Source organism: Hemicordylus capensis, chromosome 4 (genome assembly GCF_027244095.1).
Source record: "Hemicordylus capensis ecotype Gifberg chromosome 4, rHemCap1.1.pri, whole genome shotgun sequence".
Lineage (NCBI taxonomy): Eukaryota > Metazoa > Chordata > Lepidosauria > Squamata > Cordylidae > Hemicordylus > Hemicordylus capensis.
In genome coordinates, this window is record NC_069660.1 from 51929934 (window position 1) to 51953007 (window position 23074).

The 23074-nt window shown below is 43.6% G+C and overlaps 1 protein-coding gene across 9 annotated transcripts in view; it reads right to left on the reverse strand.

Moving 5' to 3' along the window:
* Positions 1 to 176: 176 nt before the first annotated feature.
* Positions 177 to 23074, reverse strand: part of LGR6 (leucine rich repeat containing G protein-coupled receptor 6) — a 280020-nt gene continuing 257122 nt past the window's right edge. For all 9 annotated transcript variants that reach the window (XM_053245501.1, XM_053245503.1, XM_053245502.1 and 6 more), the window contains 4 exons: positions 21812 to 21937; positions 19362 to 19522; positions 12978 to 13058; positions 177 to 11449 (listed from right to left, as the gene is read on the reverse strand). In XM_053245501.1, the coding sequence (XP_053101476.1) occupies positions 10200 to 11449; positions 12978 to 13058; positions 19362 to 19522; positions 21812 to 21937 (1618 nt within the window). In that variant the 3' untranslated portion in view covers positions 177 to 10199. The remainder of the gene's footprint in view (positions 11450 to 12977; positions 13059 to 19361; positions 19523 to 21811; positions 21938 to 23074) is intronic.

Below are 23074 nucleotides of genomic sequence, written 5' to 3' on the forward strand. Positions count from 1 at the left end.
CTATCTTTCAATCTGATGAAACTCTAAATATGGCTATCTTGTTGGTTGTGCCTTTTTAAGTTAAAGCAATTAAACCAGTGGTTTCCAAACTGGGAGCCTCCAGATGTTGAGGAACTACAGTTCCAATCATCCCCAGCCATAATACATTGTAGCTGGGGCTGATGGGAGTTGTAGTTCAGCAACATCTGGAGGCTCCCAGTTTGGGGACCACTGCATTAAATGATTTCCAAAAGATCTAATTCTGTAATTTTCTCAGGCTTTTTCATCAAAGCCTCTTAAAAAGTATTAGCAGTGCAAATGGTACCACTCATAAGTGGGATTTACTTTTATGTAAACATGTTTTGGATTGAGAAGTTAGTGTCCAGAATGTTTCATAAACAAGAGTTTGCAGTTACTAGACAAAATTAGTGTTTCTCCATGAGATGAAAAGTATGTGATCAAATAGATCAACTAAAGTGTTTACAGCTTGGCCATAACCACACAGAAGTGTGTCCCATTTGTTTATATGTAGCTTTCAGCTTCTAGTATACATGAACATTTTTTGTCTACTCTTTACTTATGTCTCTTACCTTCCTAATTTTTCTTTAGCATGTTCTAGAGCAAGGGTGGGCAAACTTGCCCATCTAGTTGTGGTTGAACTACAACTTCAACCATTTCCAATCACAGTAAACTGTGGCTGGGAATGATGTAGTTTAACAGCTGGAGGGCCAAATTTGCTCACCCTTGTTCTAGGGAGTCCACAAATCTGCATTGTCACAATTAGACAACGAAGACTGGATTCTGGTTTTCTGACATATGGACTGATATCAGCATTGGAGCCTTAGGAATTCCCAGGTTCATGACTAAAAAGAGGCTTAATCCCCTCCTCCATGCTTTCATGGAGGAAATGGCTGTGCAGAAATGTAGACAGTTTCTGCTAAAGGCCCAAACAGGTTATGTCTGCTTTTGGTCTTCTAGTGATCCATGGGCAAATCTTCAATGCACACAGCTTTTGTCTCTTTTCAGACTCCCTATCCATACCTGTTTGTTTATGCTTTTTGCCTATTGCATCCCATTTCTTTTTCCTTGATAAGTCAAATTTGACACAATCTAAATTTTCCAGCCAAATATACAGATCACGTATATGTACGCACATTTATCTACACATTACAATTTCCATCATTTGTTCCAATTCTAGACTTCAACTTGAAGTTTTGAAGTTGAATTGAAGTTGTTTGTATTGCATGCTATTTTTTAATTAGGTATACTACTATTAATACTTCCAGAAACTGAAGCATTCCAATGGGCTTACTTAACATTCCAGCTCTTGTGGGTTAGCCATCTATATCTGGGTTTTTTAAAAAGAAAAACTCAAACTTTGATCCACTTTATTTCTTGAGTTATCCAAAGTAACAGTCTATCAATATTGTCTATTCCCTCTGAAGTTAAAGGGAGTTTGTTCATTCGTTCATCTCCTTGATCCTACATATAAAGGCCCTGAATGGTAAGACTTCATGAGATAAGAATTTTTGGTTTTTTCAATTTCCCTGAAGGGTTAGTGTAATGCCTCAACAGCTAGTTTGTCTCTGGTGCTGTCAAGATAGACTCCTTCCTTATTAACACAAAGCCTTTCACTGTTTGTTTGAAGTAGTATGCTTATGTATGTTAAACCCTCCTGTCTTGTATTTTCCAAATTTTACTTGCTTACATGCTACAAAATGCTGGTTCTTCCCAGTGCATATACATGGGCTGGCTCACATATTGGCACTTCACTTGAGTACTGGATTGATGACTGGGTCCTGAATGTGTAAATCGACTCCTTTGGAAAGCAATGTGTTTGAGGTGAGGTGGAAACTTTTATCTGTTATGGTTCATTCATACATGTAAGTTGTTGCTTGTCATCAAGTGATGAACATGTATGTGTGAATCAGCTTGAGTGAGCCATAGGGGGGGAAATGAAAATGGTAAGTTTTTAAAATTACAACTTTTAATTTTCTACATAGTTTTCCATAGAGAATGCTTTACAAATCAATATACAAAAAAGTAAGTAGGAATTCAAATGAGGGTCAACAAGAGAGGGAAAGTGGCTATATATCTCTATATAAATATACACATAATATACAAACACACGCATGCTTGAATATTGCATATATGGCATCATGTATATACAGACAATAACATATACATGGTGTGTAAAGGCATTCTGCTTGAAAGTTTTCTTGCATGGGATGGGAACTTAGACACAGCTGACTTTGGATACAGCAGTGTTGATGGTATAGGAAATGTTTTTTAAGAGTGGACTGAGTCCAACTTAAGCTACCAAGGATGATTATCCTTTCCAAGTATGGTTAGCTGATATTAATCTCAATTTAAAAGGAGACAAGTAGTAATAGCCCCTTTTCATCTGATACATGAATTGATGGTAACAGGAAAATTAAAGCAGCTGAAAGCTTATCCAAGCCAAAAGATTGGACTATTTGTAGTTATGATTGGACTACAAATGGCAACCACCTGAGTGGAGTAGCCTATATTTTAAGAAAGCTGGTGGCTTCTACCCAGGTATTTTCCTCTTGCATGGTCTTTAATTAAGCTACAGACCAAAGGAAAAGATTTTTTTCTGCTGCATGTGTTGCATCCTACATCTGTCACCTACTCATTAACTAGATGGTGCCACAGCTCAGTGGTAGAGCATCTACTTTGCATGAAGAAGGTACCAGGTTAAATACTTGGCATGTAGGGCTGGGAAAGATTCTGGGCGGTGTAGGCACTACTGAACTAGACGGACCAATAGTCTGACTTGGAATAAAGTAGTTTCCTGTGTTCCTAGATGCCCTCTGCTTTTTGTGAGTGATGATCATTGAATACCAATGCAGCATGAGCTTCCTCAAGCCTTTTCAGGTCATGTTCACAAAGGATAAGAACATCTTTTCACCTGGAATATGTCACCTGCACAATTTAATGCAGTACAGAAAGCAGAAGAGAATCACTGTTAAACTGAGTGTATATTCCAATCAACGTTATCTTATTGGAAATGCATCATATCATGTTTTCTGCAGGAAATGCAGAAAACAATTGCCAAGGTGCAGTCTTGGTGGTGGTTTTTATTTTTATTTTTTTAATCAGCCCTTTGGGAATCCAGGAACAGTTGAGATAACTGATAGTTCCTTCCTTACTGTAAAAAGTTTTAAAGATACTAAAGACTGAATATTGTTGCATAGCTTAAGAAAGGACCTTGCTCCCACTCCCCACCAGAGCTTTTGGATCATAGGAACTGAATTTTTGTAATATCCATAAGGGTTAGGGACCTGACTATTCATTTGGGTCCTAGGATCAGCATAGTTGCCGTATCTGTAAGGATTAGGGACCTGACTTCTCACTCATAACTGCACGTGAGACCCTCATGGATTCACAGGTTTCCTGTTATGCTAGCTGCACTTTTTTGGCTAGAGCATAATGATTCTCCCTAATACTGTACATCTGATAGTGCTGTAGATGTGAGAAAGTCCCTGGGTTTGACCATGTTTCCATTGAACTGATTAAAAACAATGCTGACTGATGGATCCCAGTCTTGGCACACCTTTTATGACAATCAATCCTCATATGCGAAGGCCCCTAAGGATTGGGAACTTGTATTAATTATTCCATTGTTTAAGAAGCGAAGGAAGACTGACCCTGCTAACTACTGCCCAATAAGCCTGTTGAGTATTGTGGGAAAACTCTATGCTACATGAAAGGTTTAGAGAGCAGTTGGACAGCAAGGGTAGAATTGCCAATGAACAAGTGGTTTTTAGAGAAGGCTGCTCCACAATGGACCAGTTCTTGATTTTATGGTATCTTGTGGGGAAATACTGTGATAGATCTAATGGAGCTTTATTTATGGCCTTTGTGGATTTTAAAGCAGCCTCTGACTTGATGGACACGGGTTATGGAAAAAACTGGAAGTATATTCTATTGACCACCATCTATTTCCTACATCTTACCTGGATTCTGCATAGTGATAATTGGCTGAGGTTGCATTGTGGTGTCCAAGGTCATTTAACTTGGAAGGTTCCAGTGCAGAGAGATGTGTGCCAGGGCTGTATTTTGGCCCCTTCTCTTTTTATTTTTTATACAAATTCAGTAGTATGGACCTTATTAGGTTTCGATCTACATCCTCCTAATTAGGCTCACACCCAGTTCCTGTACTGTTGTATCCTGATGATACAGTCCTGAATTTTTCTGAGAGATCTTCGCAGCGCCTACATATTTTTGCTGGGTATTGTTCAGAGGAGGGTATTGAGATTAATTACAAGATGACAAGTCTTGGTTTTTGCAAAGAAATTTACTCTTTATAAGTGGCAGACTTATAAAATATCTTTTATAATGGACAAACAACTGAACTAGTTAGACTATACAAATACCTTGGTGTGGTATTTCAGTATAATGGGTTTTGGAGGGCCCATGTGACCAACGTTGTTCAAGAGGCACAGAAAAGCACCTTGGCATGGCTTAGATTTTTCTTTGGGAAGTAGGGAGGGTATGTCCATGCAGCAATTCAGGTATTTAGGGGCAGGGGCGTATCTAGGATAGGGCAGGCAGGGCACGTGCCCCGGGCACCACTTGAAGGGGGTTACCATTTTTATAAATTATTATTTTTTAAATGGCCACCGAACACAAAATAGCCACTGTGCATGCTCAAATGGCCTCTGTGAGGCCCTAGGCCATGCCAGGCCTCGCAGAGGCCATTTGAGCATGAGCGGGGGGCCATTTTGTTTTCAGGGGCCATTTTTTAAAAACAAAATTTATTTTAAAAAATGGCCAGCGCACATGCTCAAATGGTCCCTGTGAGGCCCTAGAGGCCAGCAGGGGGAGGGGGAAGCTTTGCAGACCACCCCCCATGGCCTTTAGGAAGCCACTCAAAGGGGCTACAGGTTAAAAAAAATTAAAATTGAATATAAGTCACTGCACACATTTAATTTGGCACTATGTACAGAGAATCAGGGCTTGTGAAAACTGAGCTGAAGCTTATGAGCTAGGATTGTGTTCATTTGCTCTTACTTTGCTGCTTGTGATAAGTGAGTTAAATGTGATGTCTTAATAATATGGCTATTAATGGTGAGTTTATCTTTGAATCAGTGTGAAATCCTTAGTATTAAAGCCCACTGGGAGTTTCTTGCTCTTTCTCTCATTTTAACTGTCTTTCTGAAATACTAGAATATATTCTAAGCAGTGACGCAGTTTACTCTGCATATCCTTTAATTATTTTCAGAGTATCTGGGAAAAGTCAAATTCTCCATTTATTTTTAAAACTTCTGTAATAGTGATGCTACAATGCATAATAGGGAATTAGACAGGCACTTCTGTTTAGTTTTCCAAGTACACCTCCACATAGTATTTGGGTATTTCATGAGCCCCAGCATACTGAAATTTGTAGTTTTCCAGCATCTTTTGGTCTGGTTATGTCCACTGCTAAATAGTTCTTGAGCTATTAAAAGATTAATGAGCTTGACTTGTGTTTTTCAGCTGATATTATGGTAAAGTTATCTAAAAGATGGGTGTCAGATGTTTGGACAGTGGGTGCAATTTCAGTGCTTGCCCTAGGTGCTATTTTCCCTAGATACGCCTCTGCTTAGGGGTAAGGTGATAGCTCAATTGCTTTATGGGGCTTAGCTGTGCAGTTACAAGGACTATCATTCCTTGGAAGCAGTTTGATCTAAATGCCTCAGTTCAGTTCTCAGTTTTATGAGGGCTACACCGAACATAGCTCTGAGACTAGAGGTTGGTCTGGTCCCTATTAAGGCTCATTTCTGGTTTACTGAGTTTAGCTACTGGCTCAAATTGGAGTCAAATCAGATGTGTCTTATGTCCTTGGTCCTGAGAGATCATGCTGTTTTGCGGTGGATGGAAGAGATAAAGATGATCTGGAGTCTAGGCTTGCATCCTTCAATATTGCTCTCCTTGGGTATTGTGAAAGCGAAGGAATCCCTAAAACAATGCATTTGGGATACAGCACTACAGGAGGATAGGGATAGAATTATGTACTATACAGCTCTATGAAGTAGTTTATTTTTTAATTCCTCAGGGGGCTGAACTGGTGAGTGCTGATGTCTCATTTTAAACTGCCTAAATACCTATATAAACTTACCATCCCCAAAGTTAGGAAACTGTTTACATTAGTGCACTTTAATGCACTACCCTCAGCTGTCATGGATGGCTGCTGCTTATGTACTCCATACCATCTGTGTTTATGCCCTTGTCAGTCAGGGTTGGTTGAGTCAATTGACTATGTGTTACTCCACTGCCCATTTTACAGAGATGTTGGTTTATTGCTTATAACACCTATTTTAGTAAACTACCCAGGCAAGTTTAGATTTTTACACTTCTCTCTTTTTATCAGACTTTAACACTGATACCACTTACAGGGTGGCAAAGTTTTGCAAGTTGTGTTAGGAAGCAGCTAATAAAAGCTTGATTGTGCTGCAGGCTGCCACCCCCCGCCCCCGGCCCATTACTGTTAATAGGTTGGTGATGTTGTATACGATGGTGTATTTTTGCAATATTGTTGTACTGCATCTTTTGTCTGGTCATTGACCATAATAAAATTCATTCATTCATTCATTTTATGAATAGAGGCTGAGTTATATGTGTGTGAGCAAGCCCAGGTACAAACTAGGGATTTGAAGAGTTCTAAAGTTCCATCTGGTTACTGCAGAGTTCTGGAGAGAATCAGAAGTATTATTTTAGTAAAAATCAGCCTTAAGGGGCTGTAAGGAAATGGCACCTGGACTGTTTGCAACATTCTACACTTCTTCCTCTGTGGTTCAGTCTAAGGTTTCTCCACTTACTCTATTAAGAGCTTGCTTGAATGCAAAAGTACTTCTTTAGTCTAGACTCTAGGCTCTGTAGCGTGCCCTCCAGGGTATTAAAATGCTGGCAATAAAACCCACATGATAGGAATAATATGTCATTTCCTCCTAGTCCACAGGACAAGTTATTAATTGATGCCGATAGCGATGCCTTCTCAACAAAGAAACAGAATGGAAATCAACTTAGATTATTCCAGCAGCCTTCAGATATTAAACTGCTGAGTTAACATAATTTCTGCAACTGTATGTATCTTTCTGGGAATGAATCCATCAAAACTAGAGCACAACTTAGGGTTGCCAACTAGGCACCTTTTATAAAGGATGTGCAACTATTTGGGGGACCGAATGACTTCTTTTACGTTCAGAGGAAAAGAGGCTGTTTTAGGGACCAAACAACTTTTTTTTTGCATTTGTTGTAGTGTCCCAAGTTCTGGGGAGCATCTGGAACATTTTGTTCATTCAGAATACTTTGCTCTCATGAGCAGCTTCTCTTTTATTTATTTGACTTGTGCCACCTCGCCCAGATGGCTATAGGCAGTTCACAAATATAAAAACAAATAGCTAATTAAAACAAAATCTAAACCAGTTTAAAATAATTTCAGTGCACACTAAAGACCAGGCTAAAAAGATTTTACAGGCTGTTAAAACTCTTAAGCCTCTAATATCCATAGAGAGCGCATTCCAAAGCCCAGGAGCAGCTAAAGAGAAGACCCAATCCCGAGACGCCGCCAGACAAGCTGACAGCAGCCAGAGACGGACCTCTCCTGATGACCTTAAAGTGCAGTGGGGATCATACTGAAGAAGGTGCTCGCCTAGGTAATCCGGTCCTAAGCCATTTAGGACTTTAAAGGTAATTACCAGCACTTTGTATTTTGCCCGGAAACATATCGGCAGCCAGTGCAGCTATTTTAAAACAGGCATGATATGGTCTCTTCTAGAAACCCCAGAGAACAATCTGGCTGCTGCATTTTGAACTAACTGAAGTTTTCAAGCGACATACAAAGGCAGCCCCACATACAGCGCTTTGCAGTAGTCAAGTTGAGACCTTACCAGTGAATGCACCACATTTTTGAGAACATTATTTTCAAGGAACGGGTGCAGCTGTTGTATCAACTGACGTTGATAGAAAGCACTTCTGGCCAAAGAGGCTCCTGGCCTCTTCCTTTGTCTCCTTTTCCTGCCAGCATCCTACTGGCCATCCATCCAATGGGGAAGCCAGAGTGAAGTTTCTGTTTCTGTGGCAGGTTGCAGAGCCACGTGATGCAGGAGCATGGACAGGTAGGCCAAGCAGGTGGAGCTAGCTTGCTTCCTTCCTGTGGCAGCAGCGGCAGTGAAAAGTTAGCAGTTAGCTAGCTAACTTTACTCAGTTAACCGTTACCCCTGGTAACTGAGTAAAAAGGCACCTTTTAAAAGTGGTGAATCTCTTCTATTTATCATTGGGAGAGCAACTGACCCTATCCAACCCCAGCATAACATCCCTTCAATGGCTGCTGCCGGTGTTACCTTGCATTTCTTTTTAGACGGTGAGCCCTTTGGGGAGAGGGGAGCATCTTATTTATTTTTCTTTGAAAACCACTGTGAAACCTTCTATAGAAAAGCTGTATATAAATGTTTACAGTTGTAGAGAACAGTAAGCGAGTGGGAGACCGTGCATGCACTGCTGTGCCAGCATACAAAGAGCCTGGTTTGGTAGCTAGCTAGCTGGTTACCCTGCCTAGAGCAAAGAGGTGAAGTTACTGGCCCGGCTGGGTGATCCCTGCGGGGGTGGGGTGGGTGGGTGGGTGACGACAGAGGACTGTGGGTGTGGTAAACCTAACCAGGAGATGAATTTGCGGTTAAGAAGCAGGGATCTTGAGAACTCTACACCTAGACAGCAGACTCGGCAGATATGCAGCTCACCTGATCATCGGCTTCACAGTGGTGAGCTGTATTTATTCTCAAATTATCCAATTTTTATCAAAATATGAAAATATGCCAGATATACATATGCAAAGTGGAGAGGTTTTTGGCAAAAAGCATCCGCTTTCTACTCTGTTGGTGATGGATATTGAATTTTTTTTAACCATCTGGACCTGGCAACCATACACAAGCTACTTGATTTCCCTGACTCCCTAGTGGCTTTAGATCAGGGAGTCCCATTAGGATTGGCCTTTGTATAGCTGTTTCCCATCTGCCAGCATAACTATAGTACGTACTGCAATGTAACTGGTTCCTAGTATGAGTAATAGCTGGCTTTAGCTGCAGCTGCCCGGTGCTGACCTCTGTTAATAGGAAAGAATATTTAATGTTGGGAATGTCTGGCCTGTAAGATTAATCGGTATGTCTGCCTTCTATTTCTCTTAATTTTCTTATACCCAATAGCTGCCCTTCTTTCCACCAACATTGGGCAGCTCTAAACACTGAGATGGTGCTACAAAGCAGTCTAATCTATACATTATTCACCTTTCCTAAAGGTTTAGGTGAGGGTCTTGAGATCAGAGATGGAGACACAGCACCATCTTATATTGCTTTTCAGCTTATAGGCCCTAAAATTTATACTTAAGGACTCTAATGGGGAATAGATGCTATTTTAGCCTGAATGGCTGGAACAACCTAGCTCTGTTTTGCTATTGCCTTTGGACCTGCAGACTGCCATGCAGTGGACCTTCATTTTTGGTACCTTTCTTGGAGCTAAGCTTTAGGTATACTATTTCCTGAAAGCCATTCTCAAAGCAGCTGAAGTATCCGGAACAGAAGGCCAATCTGTCACATTCAGTTTCTTTCTTCTATTTGTGGAACAGAACTGATGGTGCATCTTATAGCAGAGGATGAGGAAGAATGGCAGAGCATTTCCCTAAATGTTCAATGGGTGATGGGGCCCATCTACCCCTTGGCAGGCCTAATCTCTCTAATATGACTTGTCATCAATCAATAATTCCTGCTCTGCCAGTCTTAGGGCAAGGTTCTCGGAAGATATCATTCCATCGCCATTAGGTTTCTGTTCTACATCGTTAGGAGAGAAGGTTAGAAGCGTCCCAGCAAGCTGAATTATGACTGGTTAGGCAGCAGCTTCTGGTTTTCCCTTCTAAAATGTTGCTGTGTGGTTTTCCTGCCTTCCTGTATCAGAGGATTTGAACTCATTGATTCCCTATTTTTTCCTCTCCTGCAGGACACTCCACCTCACACTGCTGTGGTAGGAGAGGAGGTGGTAATGCTCTAGCAAGCTGGGCCATGTGGAGCTGGTGGCACCTTGCAGGCTCTGTTTCCAGAAGAAGATAGGAACTGGGCCATGCTTTTCCCAGAGCAGCCATTTCCCCAAGCAGTTGATGGCTACAAGCTGGGCTCTTGTTTAGGTTGAAAGCATTTGTATTGAATCTGGGAGATAGAAGGAATGTTTTATAAGTGAGAGGTGAAGGCTGGTGCAGGCAGTGTGGGGAACAAGGCAATTCGAAAGCTGTTTCTTGCTGGGTCTCTGTTTTCTGATGTGATGAGCAGCTCATCATCGGCAAGGTAGGAGAGGTGGGTAGAGAAGCTATTGTCATGTCCTCTGGTGCTTGCCTTTTGCTGGCATGGGATCAGAGTCACGGAGGGGAAGCTGTAGGCATCCAGGACTGATGAGCACCTAGGGGGCACTCCAAAGATGTCTGGTGCCTCAAATATATTATCCATGTCAGAGAAAGCAACCAGAGCCTGGGTGGAGTCATATGAGCTCTTTTCAGTGTCCTCGGACATGTAGGACTGGGCACAGCTCTCCTGGGTCTGACTCTTCTGCCTTAGTAGCCGCAGGTCATCTCTGAAGTGGGGGTTAAAGAGAAGATAGAGCACGGGATTCAGGCAGGCTGGCAGAGGCAGGACCACCAACAGCACAGACTTGATGACTTCAGGGGTGATGAGGAAGAGGCTGAGCATGGAAGAAAAAGTGAGGAAGGCCACCGGGCAGTAGAGAAGGCAGTTGGTGAAGATAAGCCAGGCTACATGCTTGATCATAGCACAGTCCCAGATAGAGTCAAATTCTCCCTTCAGCAGGTTGCAATAGAGGCGGATGTAGGTGCCAGTGATGATGAGGAAGCAGAGAGTGTTCACCAGCACCAGGGCCACCATGAAGCCTAGCATGGAAGGCTTCCCATCGGGGAGTGGGTAGGGCAGGCAAAGAGGGGATGCTCCATACTCCCCGACAGACAAGAGAGGCAGCACTGCAGCCACTGAAGAGAGTGCCAGGCAGCACAGGGCACCTGCCTTGACAGCACCAAAGGATGGTATTTTCCCATATGTCCGCATGCACGACACAGAGAGGCTGCATTGCACAGCGGCCAGTGTCAGGAGAAGGATGGAGGCCTCTGAAGCAAACACTGACAGGAACCCAGTCACTTGGCATCCAGCACCTGTCTCCCATCTAGCTCCATATTTGGCAAATTGGCCGAAGGTGACTGCATCCACAAAGGCCAGGATGGCACAGTACACACCGGTCAGCATATTGGCTCCAGCAATTGCACCAATGACAAACTTGATTGGGGACAGGTAACCAGGTGAGGCAAAGACAACTATCATGACCAGCCCGTTGCACAGGAGGGAGACCAGCATGATCAGCCAGACACCCAAGCGGATAACCCAGCTTTCAAACAGGTGATCGCAGGGCTTGAAGGGACCTGGAAGGAAGGAAGGAAGGAGCCAAATTATAGTCTGGGTAGAAGAGAAGCTGCAGCAAAGCAAGTGCCACAATACCTTGCTGAGCAGCAGATCAAGGAGCGACTGACGTGACCATTTGGTTGCATTTGCATTTATAGATGGTGAAGCAAGGGAAGCCAGCTGGATAAGAAAAGGGGGTTGGATTTCACTGCTAGGTCACTGAAATAGGCAGAGCAAATGTGCAACTGTCTTGGCTTGTAGCTCAACAGCTTTAAAAGCAGAGGCTGCACATTCCAGGGACAAGGGCTATTTTGTGTATTTTGTTTGGCTTCTGAGATAGGGGCAAAGAGCAAAACAGGGCACCAAAGACTGGCTCACTGGTACTGAAAAACCCATACATCTTCCCTCTGAGATCTCAACAAATTCTCCCCCCACACCACCAGCATTAAAGGCTAGACATCTGCTTTCTTAAAAAAATGAGCTGCTCAGGCAGCTTAATCTCATCCACTATCAATTCTGTGCTAATATAGTATGATCATGGAATATACACAGCTCAGTCTGATTGTAGTTTGTAATGGTGACTCTCAGAGTTAGGGGGTTGCACTAGATGGCCTATATGCACCCCCACTTAATACAGGAACCAAGAGCTACAGCAGGGGTTCTCAAACATGGGTCCCCAGGTGGTATTGGACTACAACTCCCATCATCCCCAGCCACAGTATCCAAAGACCATTGTGGATGAGGATGATGGAAGCTGTAGTCCAACAGCCAGGGACCCAGGTTTGAAAACCCCTGAGCTACAGCATTCCCAGAAGATGGGTGTCCAGCCTCAGCTTGAAGACCTCCAGCTAAGGAGAACCCATTCAAGTAATTGGTTTCACTGTCAAATTGCTCTTGGTTCATTGAAATCTATCGCCTCATAATTTAAACCCATTAGATCTAGTCCTGCCCTCTGGGACAGCAAAGAACAAGACTCTGCTTCTATGTGACAGCTCCTCAGGTATTGGAAGAAGGTTATCATGTCTCTTCCTAAACATTCTCAGTTCCTTCCTCTTAATCTTTCTTCATAGGGCTTTCTGCCCCCCACCTGGCCAGGCCACTGACCATCTTCATTGCCAGTGCCTGACATCCAGACTAGTGTTGTGCTGGTATAAACAAGAGAACATGTACACATTTAAGACTGCACAGCTGTGTGAAACTGCGGTGGTCCATAATGTTGTGCAACTGTGGGATACAAGTTGCACAACCTGCCTGAGCAGGCTGTAATACAATGCATTGTACAACTTGTCAACATCTTCCACTAGGGCAAGAACACGTCTGGAATAGATGCTTCTATCTTTGCGCAACACCATTGCACCATATCCTTGCATTAATGAGACAGCATGACATTAGCACAACACTGGTTTGGATGTAGGCCAGTATTTGCTGGTTCTTTTATTTCCATGCTTTTGTGGGCTTTAAAAAAACATATGTAATAACTCTTCATGAAATAGAGGGTGGTTGTTTTCTTACAAATTAAGTTGTCTGTATTTAGAGGGGACTTCTTACCAGGGCTGGGTGTGCACTGGATGTTGGGACGTAGCTTTGAATCTTCAAGTTCCATCTGGAAATCATCCATATCCAGGTCATCTAAACAGTAAGATAAAGGGGAGACCAGCATTACAGGCATGTTGATGCTCAGCTTTGTATTGTGAACTTTATACACAGTTGAAATACTACCTTTGTGTTAAAAATTTACATTTCTGGTCCTCGTGATTAAAGTTAGAAATCTTGGAAATTGAATTTTTATGACTTGCATGCTAATAAATCTAAGGGGAAGCAAATTTGTAAAAATAATAATAATTAAAAACCCTTCTATCACAAAAAAGCCCATCTGGGAATGTTGAGGGGGTTTGTCTTATTTTAGAAAATAAATGCAATCTGCTGGTCATTGAGTACTGAAAGGAATGAAGCACTTTCTACAGCTTAAATGTGTGAGTTTGCAGACTCAAAGGCAGCGTTGCTGTTTTACTTACCCCCAGAGTTTTAGGGACCAACTGATAATTCAAGTTGGTCCCTAGTGCCTGATTTGATTATGGCTTAAGCATATCAGCTTACTGCTTTCACCAAAGGCTGATATTGTGGAAACAATGGGGGGGGGGCAGAGGAGGAAAGAGTGCTTTATCTCCCCTAAAAGTTCCAGGTTAACTACTCCCATGGTAACACATCTAAAGCAATATTTTGCTCCTTGGTAAACATGTAGAAGCTGATCTGTTGGCATCAAGGGAGCCACTCTTCCCCCGTCCCCCAGACTGCCATGTGTTTAACTCATTCTGTTTCTTTAAATTCTCCAGGCCTTGGATATGGACACTGAGCAGATCTATATTATTAGTGTTCCACTGCTGGAAAATGTTTCTGTGGATGTTTACAAATAGCTTTAACGGGCAGCACTGAGGCACAGACTAGCAGAGAAGCGAGCTAAAGCAAGAGAAACTTCCTGTTATGCAGGGTTGCTACCTTTTCCCTGATAGCAGCTGTTACTGAAACAGCTTGTTTTGGGGCTGCACATGACAGCCCTCTATGTGAATTGGAGTTGCAGGCTTCCAACCTCCATCTTGGATACCTGAGCTCATGGGATTGTGAGCTCAGCACATGCCCATATTTGGCAAACTATGCAATTTGATCACTTGGCACAAGCAAACATGGGGCAATACTGCCCAGGGACAGAACAACAAACGACTGTAGGGAGACACCCCCGCCCCCCGCCATGGCCTCTCTTGCAAAAAGGAGAAAACTAGCAGACCGACCCAGGTCAAAGAGACCATCACTAGTGAAATAGCTAACTCCCTTTGCAATAGGATTAGCTTCGCTAATCACTTCAACTACCACCCAGATAAGCATGGCACATACCCCAACCTCCTATCACAATGTTAATGATCTCGCAAGGACCCAGAGGTAAGATTGTTAGCAGGAAAATAAAACCTCTCTTTCTCCCAGGAAGAGACATCCTGGTCTCAGTTAAAGCTTTTGAGTCCACTCAGAGAACTCTCAGAACCTACCCAAGGAGAAAGGACCCTGCTCCCCCACTTACACGGGCCTACACCATGCTAGTTCTTCAGCCCATGAGTGGTCACGCTGCACCACTTGCTTTTTCTCCTACCTGCCTTTCTACTCTGCCCCTAAAAATAGGTCTACCTGCGCACTCCAAACTGCAAGTGCACTCAACGCACCAATGGATTGGGACTGGTAATACTAACAGTCTATCCCTTTAAATCTCCTCACTCCCTTTTCTCTCCTCTTCAAGTCGATTTCTTGGTCCTTTCTCAAGTAAAGCCTTAAGCTGGTTTAATTGACAATTAGATCTTAAGCTAAAATGCCTCTACGTGAAACTCCAGTTAATACTATTAGTTAAGATTTTTATTGCCTCCTCACCTTGCCTAATCAATCTTTTTATTTTCCTGTACCCTGATTATTCCTAAATAAATCTGATTGTACCATATTTCTGTCTTCTCATTGTTTCCAGACCAAAACTTTGCAAAAATCGATACTGCAATGAACTGTTCCATATAGTCACACTGATTCCCGACATTCGTTCAAAAGCCCAATTGGAATGTTTAGCCAGCACTCTGTTTCATTAATACAGCACTGTGCCTTTTGACAGATGCAGAAATTCAACAGGCACTGCTTTCCCCATCACAGAGATGCAGATGGAGAAAAGCTGCACTTAGTAGGGATGTGCACAGAACCACATTGGGTGGCTTGATGGCGGCAGGGGGTTGCACTTTAAAGGCACGGAAGGGTGCACTTACCCCTCCCTCCGCTTTCCCCCCACCGGCACCCGGCATTTCTCAAGTCCTACGAGGCTGCAGCATACTTCCCTGCCGCTCCATTCGCTCTTTGGCCGAAATTAGCCAGAAGTAACTGGGCGGGCGCTTGCAACGTGCACCAGCTACTTCCGGCCGAAGAGCAAACAGGGCAGCAGGGAAGTACGCTGCCGCCCCGTAGGACTTGAGAAATACTGGGCGCTGGCGGGGGGGAAGCAGAGGGAGGGATAAGTGCACCCTCCCCCGCCCTTAAAGTGCAACCCCACGCTGCCTTCGAAATTCAAACCGCCCGGTTCCCAAACCTGTTCGGAGGCCTATAAAAGGGCCTCCCAACAGGTTCATGCACACCCCTAGCAGTTAGACTGTCTACCTGTTGTGCACTATTAAAGGCACAAAGTTTTACTTGGGGTGGGGGGTGGATGGCAACCCTACTATTATGTATTTCTTGTTTCCCTAAAGCTTGTTTTCTGCTTTAAATAGGAGTTGGCATGGAATCTATGACGTATGTTACCTTAAGGAATTTTGGTTTAAAACATGCTGAATAGCTATGAGCTGTACTGCATCACTGATGCCTCCTCACTGCAGGGAGTCCTGTCCTATCGTTGGGAGTCTAGAAATATGCTGGCACCTGGGAGAGGACTGGTTGCCCAAAAGTCTAGACAGCTGAGTCTTTGCTGTTTGTTTTTGCTGGAGGTGTAAAGAACACGACTTGGGCAGTCCTAGAAAAGGTGCATATTCTTCTCCCACAAACATCCTGCCTTCTAAAGAGCCTGATTGCACAAAGGGAACCACACAGAGCTTCTATTAAACTTATAAGTAAACAACTACTCTCTACAGTGCTGGATGCAAGGCAAGACCTAATGGGATGAAGACACAGAAGGTATGCAGGATTCGTTCCTTGTAGCAACATGAAGCCACTCTGTTCTCTCTCTCTCTCTGCCTGAAGCTGAGGCAAAGCTTTTCCAGGAAGAGAAATGAGAAAACCAGCCCAGTTGATCACTGGCAAGAAGGTGAACACCCACAGGAATTGGATTGTGGGTGACAAACCAATCTGCTGTTCAATATACACACTGCGAGCTGCTAAAGCTGGATTGTGAAGAAGGAAAGACTGCCAGGTCTCATGTTTTACTGTTTGTATTACAGCAGGCCTAGATGTTGATACCAGGGTGGCACTTATCTGCCCACAGAGTGGAAAGTGGCACTTATGCCAGGATGCACAAAATTTAGCACTGCTTGTGAGGTAACTTTATGCAAAAGGCACTGTTCTTTGTATTTAAAACTGGGGGGGGGGGGGGGATGGAGGTAGGCAGCAACTCCCAGAACAGAGCATTTCTATGGGTTATAAACAAATGTTTCCAATGTTTTATCTCCCATGAAAAAAATATTTTTCTGATGGTGGGGGGAAGGATTCCCTTCCACAGAAGCTTTTCTTTGCAAAGGGTCAACAAGTAGCATGAAAAGAAAAAAAGCTTCTGGTACTACTTATTAACAGCCAGAAAACTTATAGTTAAATATTAACTCTGTTAAAAACAGACAGCCTCAACTAGGCCAAGATGGTAACTCCAGACTGCAAGTGGTGGTCTGTCCCCCCTGTAGCTCAGAGCCATGCCTTACAGGAGATGAAGAGAGAGGCTCATGTGCAGTAAGCCACCTGCCCAAGTAGCAGGCATGTGCTCGCTGCTTCCAAACCACCATTGCAACCCCAACAGTGCAGCTTGTGAAAGTGGGGAGGATACAAAGGATTGTATACACACACACACACACACACACACACACACACACACACACCCTTTTTACTCCCATTGGGAATAATGAGTGGAAAGGAGGGAGTGCAAAGGTGCACTTCTTCGTAGGCATGGAACATCCTCACCTTTTCAAGCTGTGTTGGCGGGGTTTAAAATGCTGTGGAAGTAGCGAGCATGCCTGTCACTGAGACAAGTGTATCCTTGTCCGTCCCACCCCCCCACCTCCACCCCAGAATTGCAGCAACTATGTCACACTCAAGACTGCTTTAACATAGTCCAAAAGGCTGCCTCAACAGGATCAAGAGATGGTGAATCCTTTCTCCCCACTCTACATTGTGTTGGATGTTTTTCTCATTTCAAACAGAGTTGCTTCTTCTCGTCAGTGTGTGTGGGCCATGTGTTTATACAATCATGTCATGCAGCAAACAAACAATCCAAGTTGTGGTTTGGGAATCCGTGTACCAATGCGTTTTGTATGAGATTTACAGTCACACTGAAATCCCTTCTGCCACAAAAACATTCAGCCAAGTGCATGGCAGAGCCTTCAATAGAACAGCCACATGGCTTACACTGTCCCACTTTCATACCTTATTAGGTACCCTGGAGGCCTTCTAATCCAATCCCCTGCTCAATACAGGACACTGCTATAGACACCCCTGTTAGCTTGGCAAAGAGGCACCTTTTAACGTGGTGATTCTCTTTATTTAGCAGGGGGAGAGTAACTGGCCCTATCCACCTCCAGCGCAATACCTTCAATGACTGTTGCTGGTGTTGATCTTACGTTTCTTTTAGATTGTGAGCCCTTTGGGGACAGGGATCCATCTTATTTATTTATTATTTCTCTGTGTAAACCGCCCTGAGACATTTTTGGAAGGGCGGTATAGAAATTGAATTATTATTATTATTATTATTATTGTATCCCTGACAGATGGACATTCAGCCTCTCTCTACAAACCTCCAGTGAAAGAGATCCCACCACTGTGTGATAGGGGTTTACCTGGTTTGATTCAAGTCTGAACCGGATTTGAACTGGACACATTAGGTTCTGAGTCCCCAAACAACCACCCCACCTCCAGCTTGGCTTGAATTTGAGCTGGTTTGCGGGGGGGGGGTGCTGCCGCGGCTGCATCTCTGCTGTTTCCCTCTCCCCTCGTTCTTCTAAGGCCTGTTTCAGTCCAGCTTTGGTCCACACAAATGGCCAGGGCGCATGTTTGGTGGACTCAAATGGCCACCACCGCTGAAGAAAAGGCTGGAATGGCCAGGAAAAAGACTGAAATGGCCCTTAGAAGATGGGGGGAGGACTCCCCCCCGCAGCAGACTGGTTTGATGGCGAACCAGCTCAACCTAGAGCCGGTTCACACATCCCTACTGCATGAGGCAGGCTGTCCCACTGCTGAACATACCTCCTAATGTCTAGCCTGAGTCTGCTTTCTTGTAATTTCAACCAATTAGTTTTAGTCCTGCTCTTAAGAGCAACAGAGAACAAGTCCACTCTTTGGCAGCCCTTCAGATACTTGAAGATTACTAGTCTTCTCATTGCCAGGCAAAACATACCCAGCTCCTCTAACTCATGATTTCCAGATCCCTCACAATCTTTGCTGTCCTCTTAACCCTCTCCAGTTTATCTGTGTCCTTAAAATGCAGTACCCAGGACTGGACACAATATGCCAACTGAGGTCTGAGCAGTGCAGAATAGGTTACCTCCAAGTTACTTCCCTCAGGGTTTGCAAAAAAAAAAGAGCTAGTTGCAGTCACTCTACATTTATGGTTTCTATATTGCTGCTTAAAGTTCAATTGGGAAACAAAATGAAGTGGTAGAAAAATGAGCTAAAGAAGAAACACAATTCTTCTTTAGGTGGGGGTAGGGAGTAAGAGGAATCAAGGAAGCAATAGGATGGACATAAGAGTCCTACTGTCCATCTAGTCCAGTAGCCTGGTTCCCAGAATGGCCAGCCAGGTGCTTCCAGAAAGTCCACAATGACAACACAAAGTGGCAAAAGCCTTACCCATTTTTTGCCCCCCACACCAGCAACTGGTACCTGAAGGTTCCATATAGCTACCATGGTCAATAATAAGCAGTAAAAAGAATTTACAGACCTCATCCCAAGGTACATCTCAACCTTCCCTTATGCTTCCTTCCAACTGGAGAAGCTGCAGTTAAAGATGTAGACTTCCCAGACATTAGGATAACAGTAATGGAAGCTGGAGAAGTCACACAGTGCTCCAAAACACTAAGGGCATGGAGCTGTTTCCGTTCTTACAGTGACATTCATTTCCCTGACTTATCTTCTTGGCTTGTGATTTCACCTTCATTCCCAGGTGAACCAACACAGGTTGCACTAAAATGCAGGAAACAGTCTAAGCTAGAAACAGGTTCTACTCACAGTGATTATCAGCATGGCTTGGAAACAATCCCAAGGTCCTTTTCTGGCCATCCTCGTCCTCAGGACTCATATCTTCAGAATCCCACTGATTAGACGCTTTGAAGAAGTTGCCACATGCTCCATAGGCACAGCACTGGTAGGCATAGGGAACTTCCAAGACCCTGGGCAGGAGAATACAGAGCTATAGCTTTTTTATTCCCCTTCATGCTGCACACAGACTATATTGACACATGGGTGGGTGCAAAAACTCATTGTTTTTGCCTTCAAGAAGCCTTCTGCTTCTTGAATATGGAAAGAAACAAGGTCAAACGAAAGAGTGACCAGATGCAAAGGAGGACAGCGCTCCTTTACCTTTAACAGCTGCATAGGAGGAGGAATTGGCAGGTGTAAGTTGTCACACAGAGATGAGAAAAATGGCAGTTGTTGTCATTCCCTCGTTCACACAACTACTGAAAGAAAGCACCCATCCTCTTGGGCTTATTATAAAGGACCAAAGCCCTTACTTTCAGGGCTCCTTTTAATGGGCAGCCAGCACAGGATGGAAACAAAAAGCCAGGGTGCCTTCTATACTGTCAACACACTGCCGGTGCTGAGTTCCAAAGTCATGCTACCCAACCACTTGTGTGCTGGACCAATTGCTGCACAGAGGACAGCCATGCAGGAAGAAGCTGGATGTGGAGAAGCAGAAGCACTTAGGGCACTTTTATTAGAAGGCTTTAAAAGATGGTTTGCAGCTCATCAGGACCAAAGAGGATATGTGGTAGCTGTTAAGGCAGCAGGACCACAATGTCCAGAAATTGCTCCTTCTAACACTGTGAGCACGACAGCCTGAAGCTGGTTTAACAAGTTGGCCAACATGATCTGTAGTCCTCTGGCAAAAGCAGAAGATCTATGGAAGGCTGCAAGTTCAAACAAAAAATTAAGTGTCCCTAAGCTGAAGGCTTTTTTGCTCAGCGGACTGGGCGTGGTGGGCAGGGAGGGATTTCCATCTCTTCCCTCCTTCCAAAATCCCTTTACACATATATAAATATGTTCCCAAGAATCACTGAACCCTCAGGAACATATTTATACAAGCGAGCTTTTGGAGGGAGGTGAGAGACACAAAAATCAGTCCCATTCACCCTCCGCACGTGGTCTGCTGCGCCACTGATGGCTTCTTGCAGACCTGAAGTCCTCCTCCTGCCACTGAAGAGCTGTAGAGCACGTCGGCCATTATACTTCTGTGAGTGGGGCTAACAGATGCTGACAGAAAATTCTCAGTACCTTCATTAAATCATCATTCCAAAGATTCTTTGGGAGTAGCCATGACAATTACACTAGTCTAAAACAAATTTAAGTTTCAAATGTAGATATCTCTCAGCATCTTTAGGTGGTCTCTCAATATGTGTATTTCTTGTATGGTATTGCTTGGTTCCTGCTCTACACTAAATACAGATCAACAAATATAGGTCACCTCCGTTTCTTCAGGCTGCAACTCCTTCCCGTGACAGCTGCTGGTACCTTTTCAACCAAATGGCTGATTACCAAGCTAATGGCTAATACTCAGCACTTTCTTTAAATAAACCTGATAGGGCAGGACTTGATCGGATGGACTTAAATTACAGGATGATAGACTTCATAATGGTAAGAGCAGTTTGATAATGGAACTAATTATCTTGAGGCATGGTGGCCCCTTCCTCACTGGAGGTCTTCAGGCAGAGGCTGGGCAGCCATCTGTTGGGGTGTGTGCTGGCTCTGGATTTCCTGCAGTGAGCAGGAGGTGGGACAAAATAAGATCCCTCCAACTCAATGATTCTATGATTTAGATTACAACACTGAACACCCAGAGCCCCTAATTATGTTCACATCTGAATCCAAAGCACAGTTCAATCAATATATTGCAAAGGCATTGAAAGAGAGTGGAGGTCTCAGGACTCTCCACTAACAAAAGTGCTTGAATGTTGTTGGCATTTTTGACATTGTGTTCGGAGTCTTACGGAATAGTGTCTTAGCTGCTTACTCCAACCGCTTCAGGCAGCTCATTAATCCACAGCAGACAAGACATGGCCACACAAATAGCATTTACTCTAGGAAGGCTGGATGTCATTAGCTGAGGTTGGCTTTTGCAAAGGTTTTCCGCTCTGCTGAGCCCCAGGCGTGAGCCCCCTGCTTCCAGGACCTCTGCCTGTGTGTGAGTTTGGATGATGCGAACAATGAAACATTAAGTGGCTCATCGATTTTTCAAGGCAGAATCTCAGTGATAGATTCAGACTGTTAGCAGGAAGTCATGCTTGCTCAGACCTGTGGCATAACAGAATTACGTGGAAATGTCTGGTAAACATGGACAGCAGAAGGTGGAACAAAGCAAATAAATAAAAGTCCAGAGAGGCAGACAGAGGGAAAGAGGAGCTCTTTGTAAAGTGAGAAACAAGTCACGGCTGAAAGAAAGCAAGGAAAGAAAGGAAGCTCACCTCATCTTGGGAAAATTTTCTTTAGTGAAGGACTCAGACAGTGCAAGGTTGCCTTTCAGCTTCAGATGAGTCAGTCCAGCCAAACCAGCCAACGGCAGCGTTGTCAGCTGATTGTCAGTCAAATCCCTATTGCGATGAAAGACACGGGAATAGGATGGTGAGCAATGTTCTGGGCCAGGGAGATGGGCTTCTCACAACATTTTTATTCTAGATAGCTTAGTTTTCCTATAATGACCACTTTAATTTGGGATTTTTTAATATGATTTTTTGTATTTTAATATATTTATTTATTTACTTACATATTTTTATACCACCCAAAACGTATGTCTCTGGATGGTTTACAACAGATAAACACAACATTAAAACATTAGTTACAAAAACAAAATTTAAAAGACAATTTTTTTTTTAAAACAATGCTCTAAAACAACATTAAAAACAATCAAAACAGTATCAGTTAACAGCCTGGGTGAACAGACCAGACTTTAAAGACTTTTAAAAAGCTGTCAGAGATGGGGAGGCTCTTATTTTACTAGGGAGCGCATTCCAAAGCCTCGGGACAGAAATGGAGAAGGCCCGTCCCTAAGTAGCCACCAGACGAGCTGGTGGAAAATGCAGACGGACCTCTCCTGATGATCTCAATGGGCGGTGGGGTTCATATAGATGTTTGTAAGGTGTTTTGAGAACCCATTGGACTAGTTGGTGGGACATTCCGTGCTATATTCAAATAAATATGCCCTTTCCTTACCTCTGGTCAGCTTTAAGATGCTAAGAATGAGCAGAACTTAAACTGCTTTCAAAAAATACATTGAACATTTGCACAATGATGTCACACATCAACTTGTATTATAATGCCACTTTGCACTTTTCAGTTTTCAAAGCACATCATATGAATTTATCTTGTTGTAATGCTTACAACAACCCTGTAAAGTAAGTGAATATTATTATCCCCATATTGCATGGGGCAAGCGGGCTGAGGAGGAGTGGCCTGACTAAGGGGTTTATGACAGAGGTGAGAAATACCACTTCTCCTGCAGGAAAGGCTGCAGCCCCAAGAGGAGAGCATAGATGTTGTGTTTCTTCGTGGGGGAAATGGAAAACAGTGGCTGACATGACGTGCAGCATAACAGCACTGGAATGCTCTGTGCAAGAGCTGCTGCAGATGCTTAGGCAGCCCCAACAAGACTGTTAAGAATGAGTGGTTGCACAAAAAGGGCTGTTGCGTTTATTCCCATTCACCACAATCGGAATAACTGTGACAGTGCT